The 5,712-nt window shown below is 57.2% G+C and overlaps 2 protein-coding genes across 2 annotated transcripts in view; one reads left to right on the top strand and one right to left on the bottom strand.

Annotated features, from left to right (window-relative positions):
- The first annotated feature begins 61 nt into the window (after positions 1-61).
- Positions 62-4,214, top strand: NTPCR (nucleoside-triphosphatase, cancer-related). The gene is made up of 5 exons (XM_014535905.1): positions 62-70; positions 182-378; positions 1,322-1,415; positions 2,710-2,919; positions 3,627-4,214. The coding sequence occupies exons 1-5, from the start codon at positions 62-64 to the stop codon at positions 3,693-3,695; spliced, it is 579 nt and encodes a 192-aa protein (XP_014391391.1). The 3' UTR covers positions 3,696-4,214.
- Positions 4,215-4,893: 679 nt separating this feature from the next.
- Positions 4,894-5,712, bottom strand: part of PCNXL2 (pecanex-like 2 (Drosophila)) — a gene marked incomplete at its 5' end in the record, with an annotated part of 58,560 nt that continues 57,741 nt past the window's right edge. The window contains 1 exon segment of the mRNA XM_014535896.1: positions 4,894-5,705. Within this exon segment, the coding sequence (XP_014391382.1) occupies positions 5,636-5,705 (70 nt within the window).

Below are 5,712 nucleotides of genomic sequence, written 5' to 3'. Positions count from 1 at the left end.
GCGTTTTGGGTGGGGGCTGCCGGCCTGGGCTCTGGGAGCTGGCCATCTCCCTTCTCGGATTATGGATTCTGTGAGTGCCCACGTGGGTCTCCTGGGCACTTAGCATTTCTCCCAGGGTCAGCTGTCCCCCCTGGACCCACCTTGGAGCCCACTCTGCCTGCGCACGGGGCAGGTCTGACAGCCGGGACTTAATGGGGTTTTCTTTCTTTCCTCAGGTGTTGGGAAAACAACTTTGATCCAGAAAGCCAGCGAGGTTTTAAAGTCCTCTGGGGTGCCCGTCGATGGGTTCTACACGCAAGAAGTCAGGCAAGGAGGCAGGAGGATAGGATTCGACGTGGTCACGTTGTCCGGCCTGCGGGGACCCCTGTCTAGAGTGGGGTACTGAGATTTCTCCTTTCGGGTGGTGCGTTCCCCCTGGGCACAGCGTTGAGCCACGTGCTCTCTTCTGCCTGGAAGAATCTCAGGCCCTTGGAATTCTTAGAGCAGTGATGGCGAACCTTTTGAGCTCGGCGTGTCAGCATTTTGAAAAACCCTAACTTAACTCTGGTGCCGTGTCACACATAGAAATTTTTTGATATTTGCAACCATAGTAAAACAAAGGCTTATATTTTTGATATTTATTTTATATATTTAAATGCCATTTAACAAAGAAAAATCAACCAAAAAAATGAGTTCGGTGTCACCTCTGATACGCGTGTCATAGGTTCGCCATCACTGTCTTGGAGCAAGAAAACAGGTTGAAGTCATCGTCTGAAAAACCTCTGACACGCGTGTCATAGGTTCGCCGTCACTGTCTTGGAGCAAGAAAACAGGTTGAAGTCATCCTCTGAAAAACAGAGTATAAAAATACCGTCTTTCACTCAGAGCTTATTCCACGGGCTGATAAGCTCTTCTCGCGTGTGATCCTAGTCCTGTCTCTCGCGATGCTTTCCTGGGCTGGTCGGTGCAGCAGCTCCCCAGAGCGTGGCTGATGGTGGGCACCCTTAGTGGTAGCCCTGCTCTCAGCTCTGCACACTTCTGCTGTTTGTTTGTTTTGAGAGAGAGAGAGAGAGAGAGAAAAGAAACATCGATCGGTTGCCTCCTGGACACACCCTGACCAGGGATCAAACCCGAAACCTAGGTGTGTGCTGTGCCCTGACTAGGAATTGAACCCCCAGCCTTCTGATGCACGAGACGATGCTCCCATCCCTGAGCCACCTGGCCAGGGCTGGGGGTGGGTTGAAGGATGACGTGGCCTCCGTGGAAGGTCAGGGGTCAGTGGGGTAGCCAACCACCAGAAACGCGTGCAGGGGCCTTTCTGCAGGACTCACTGTCTCCCCAGGGCAGGGCCTCCGCCTGGAACACGGGAGTGCCGGGTCGGGCAGTACGTGGTGGACCTGACGTCCTTCGAGCAGCTGGCGCTTCCTGTCTTGGACGTGAGTGTGGGTTCTGCTCCTGGAACCCGTCTGTTGCGGTGCATTGTGGGAACTGCTGGCCCTGGACCGCAGGGCCTTTGCGCTTAAGGGGAGGCCCGTTTAGCATTTTACAGTTTAAAAGTCTTGCCCTGGCCGGTTTGCTCAGTGGATAGAGTCTCAGCCTGCGGACTAAAGGGTCCAGGGTTCGATTCCAGCCAAGGGCGCATGCCCAGGTTGTGGGCTCGATCCCCAGTAGGGGGCGTGCAAGAGGCAGCCGGTCAGTGGTTCTCTCTCGTCATTGATGTTTCTCTCTCTCTCTCCCTCTCCTTTCCTCTCTGAAATCAATAAGGAAATATATTTTTTTTAAAAAGTCTTCAAGCGATTGAGCCTTGATAAGGATCCGCCACATAATTTGCTGTCACTCTGAAGTATAAGTGGATTCCTTGTCACGGAAATTCAGCCCTGGCCCTGCGTGGGCGGGGGCTACACAAGGAGGGGAACCTGAGGAGCTGGGGGTCATTGGGACTCCTGGCCCCACCCTTGTTCCTAGTGGGTTTTTTTAAAATATAGTTTTATTTCAGAGAGGGAGAGAGAGATAGAAACATCCATGATGAGAGAGAATCATGGATCGGCTGCCTCCTGCACAACCCCCACTGGGGATGGAGCCCGCAACCCAGGCAGGTGCCCTGACCGGGAATCGAACTGTGACCTCCTGGTTCATAGGTCGATGCTCAACCACGAAGCCACGCCGGCCGGGCCCTAGGGGGTTTTTCAAGGACACGGAGTAAAGTCATCGGAAAGGGGATCCAGGATTTAAAGGACACAACCCTGCTCACTTCTTTCTTTTAACCAAGACGCCTTTTCTTTTAATTTTTCCTTCTTTCCACCGACCCTCATGTTACAGATTATGAGACGCACAGGCCTCTGCCTGCAGCACCTGCCTCCCCCCGCAGACAGGGAGTCTCGTGCCACTCAAAATCGCAAAAGAAGAGGCAGGATTATTAAGAAGGACTGAGGCCTGTCTCATGGCTCTAAGCCTCAGGCACTGGGCCCTGCCTGCTTCCTGGGTGTTTATAAACACACAGTGTGGCTCCTCCTGAACTGTCCTGGGGGAGGACCAATTGCCCGGAGAACCAGGAGGGTCAGGAGTTGGGTTTTCTGGGCGGGACAGTCTCCAGGGCAGAGGAATGTGCAGCGACCTGTCCGGGGTGGACTTGTGAGGTGCTCTGTCTTCCTGGCATAGCTCACTCCCTGGTGTGACGTTGCTGCGGCCCTGCCTAATGGGCCTTGGGTCCCAGACCGTCTGTCCTCCCAGGCAGGTGTCCGCAGCAGCCCGGGGCCGAGAGTGTGCGTCATCGACGAGGTGGGGAAGATGGAGCTCTTCAGCCAGCCCTTCGTGCAGGCTGTTCGGCAGACCCTGGCCGCCCCGGGGACCGTGGTCCTGGGCACCATCCCGGTCCCGAAAGGGAAACCGCTGGCCTTCGTGGAGGAAATCCGGAGCCGGGCGGACGTGCAGGTGTTCAGTGTGAGTACCGACGCCGCCGTGGCTGCGGGCGGAGTGAGTGGGTGACCTGAAACCGCAGTGGCTCTCAGTAGACCGTGGCTTTGAATGGCCCCCCTTTTAGCTCTAGGACAGAGTGTGGGTGAGTCTCCCTTTCGAGGAATTGACCTCCACTCCCTGTGCAGACAGACCTCAGGGAGGCCTCGGGGCCCAGCTGGCCCTCCCGACTGAGGCTGGTTCTCAGACGGAGCAACCTGGATGCTGAGGAGCCTGTACCTCACCCCTGGCTCATCCTTGGTCCCTGGGTCCTACTTCATAGCAGACCTCACCCCTCCCGGCCTTGCGGGCTCTTGTTCTAGAACAAGCATGTCAAACTCAAAGGCTAACAGGCCAAACAAACAAGGCAGGTGGCCCGTGGGCTGCGAGTTTGACATGCTCGTTCTAGTCCAGTGGTCGGCAAACTCATTAGTCAACAGAGCCAAATATCAACAGTACTTCTTCAAAATAGACTCGCCCAGGCCGGAAACCGACTTCTGCGCATGGGCCACGAAGTTTCAATCCCACTGTACGCGCGCCCGCACGTGGTATTTTGTGCAAGAGCCACACTCAAGGGGCCAAAGAACCGCATGTGGCTCTGGAGCCGCAGTTTGCCGACCACAGTTCTAGATCATTGACTGCGGGGGGCAGGAAGGGAGGAAAGGGGCTCTGAGGCCTCCTGCTTCCCCCCGCAGGTCACCAAGGAGAACAGGAACCACCTCTTGCCGGATATTGTGAGGTGCGTGCAGAGCGGCGGGAAGTGAGTGATGGGCTCGCCCGCCCGTCCAGCAGCCCGGCCCGAGGGCGCCGGGCCCCCCCGGCTCTGAACCCGTGTGGGTTTCCGCAGGGAAAGCCTGCAGCTGTTTTCCATAAAGGGTTCAGAGGGCGAGTCAGCCTGCACGCTGGCCCGCCGCAGGACTGGTCACGGCCGTGCGTATCCGCGGCTGTTTATTTCCTCTGCGGTTGTGCGTCTGATTGGGGTAAATGCTGAGATGAGGAAGGTTCCGGCACCAGATGGGATCCGCCCCAGTGAAGCTGATGAATGTGTGGGGGGTGGGGGGGTTCCTGCCTCATCTGTCCTGCACTTCGCGGACGTGAAGCCCTCCCAGGTGCAGCCCTCCCAGGTGCGTCCGCATCTGGTGCCGCCTGAAGCGTGAAGTTACTTGATTTTTAAAAAGGATTATTTTGAAAGAAGAGCCTTTCGGGCCCTCCCCGCACCATCTTTTACTGTTTCCTTGTTTGCTTATTACTTTATAAAATAAAAGGAGCGTGATGGTTGCAGACACGTGGGTTCTCGTGTGGAGGGATGCACAGCGTGGAGCGGCCCCTTGGCGCTCGGTAGGTGTGGGCGGGGTCGGGTCCGACCAGGGCTCCACCTTGGCCAGGTCCTTAAACCCTCTGTGCCTGTTTCCTGCCCAGAAAACGGGGAAATGTGTCGTCACGGGGAGGCTGTGGCCACCGTGGAAGGGACCCCATTACCCCCGCTTGGTCCCGGGGAGCCCAGGCCAGGCTGTCAGATGGCGGTGGAGAGAGAGGGACAGCCAGCAGCCGGCATGGAGGAGCCACTGGTCCCGGAATCGGAGGGTAGCACTGCCCTGGTGTGGTCGGTGCACTGGTGTGATTCAGTTTCGTGTGTTTTGGTGATTTCTGGTGAAGATCTAGGAATTTCTGGGACTTTCTTAGCAATTAGCATTAGCTACGAACTTGGCCGGCGTCAGTGCCGGGTGTGCAGGGAGGAACTGTGTACGACTGTTTCCAACTTCAGTGTTTCTAAGTACTGCTCTTCCGAAGGGAGGTTCCCGGGTGAGTGATGGGTCCCTCAGGACAGGAAGCCGGCCTGCAGCTCGGCCCTGGGACACAGGGTGGCAAAAGTCCCAGGATTGGCCCAAATGCTCCTCCCAGGAAAGGACTCATTTTAAGAAATGACAAGTTTCGGCAGAACGCAAAGAACTGGAAACAGCAGTCACTACAAACCCTTTAATTCCAAAAAAACAGGAGTGTGCGGGTGGCCCGGGACCCGGTGGGGACTCGTTGGCCTGGGGAGCAAGCGTGTGTCCCGAGAGGACCCGGCCTGGCTGCCTTTGGGACGCCGCTCTGACGTGTGGGGCACCGCGTCCCTCCCCGACGGTGTCCGTCCACCTGGACTGCACGTCCAGCTCTCACTCGGGGATGTGGGCTGTCACACGGGGCCGTGGACATGGCTGCATGCACGTCACCATTCACACGCACCTAACATCGGCGTGAACGCTACAGAGCAGTGAGTGTCTGTGCGTGGACGTGACCTCAGCACCTGGGCCCATGGCTGGTGAGGTGGGGTGGCCACTAGCTGCTCTTTCTTGGTGACGGGAGTGTGCAAAGCTCAGCTGGTCAGCATGCAGGTGTCGGATTTCCATCGGGCTGGGAGTCGCAGATGGGCTCTTGGCTTTTGTTTGAATCCAAATTCTGGAGATTTTTGTGCCTCATTCCTGCTGTGGGGCAGTGGGCGGGAGGCCCGGTCCACTGGTTTTGTCCATCGTGTGAGATATTGTTCAAGAACCTGAGATACAGTCAGTCAGTTTCCACACCAGCTGTCACTCGCCCACGGGGAGGGCCCACGTGGATGACAGTGTTGGCTGCTTTTGGTTTTGGGGGGAGCAGAAGGGAGAGGAAGGGAGGCAGAGCCGTGGGGGACTCGGTCTCTCCCACTGCGGGGCCCCTCCTGGCCCTACTGCTCGTCCGAGGCGCTGTGCTGGGAGGCCGTGTCGTCCAGGCCCATGTCCTCCTGGCTGGCCCTCCTGCAGA

Source organism: Myotis brandtii, unplaced genomic scaffold (assembly GCF_000412655.1).
Source record: "Myotis brandtii unplaced genomic scaffold, ASM41265v1 scaffold1026, whole genome shotgun sequence".
Taxonomy (NCBI): Eukaryota; Metazoa; Chordata; class Mammalia; order Chiroptera; family Vespertilionidae; genus Myotis; species Myotis brandtii.
The sequence above is the reverse complement of the archived record's forward strand: the minus strand, read 5'-3'. Positions and strand labels throughout refer to the sequence as shown.

What these genes read in the sequence shown, in the direction of transcription:
- NTPCR (XM_014535905.1), top strand. An exon ending in GGACCCCTGTCTAGAGTGGG is followed by an intron (nt 379 to 1,321) that starts GTACTGAGATTT and finishes CTGTCTCCCCAG; the next exon opens with GGCAGGGCCTCCGCCTGGAA. An exon ending in TGGCGCTTCCTGTCTTGGAC is followed by an intron (nt 1,416 to 2,709) that starts GTGAGTGTGGGT and finishes CTGTCCTCCCAG; the next exon opens with GCAGGTGTCCGCAGCAGCCC.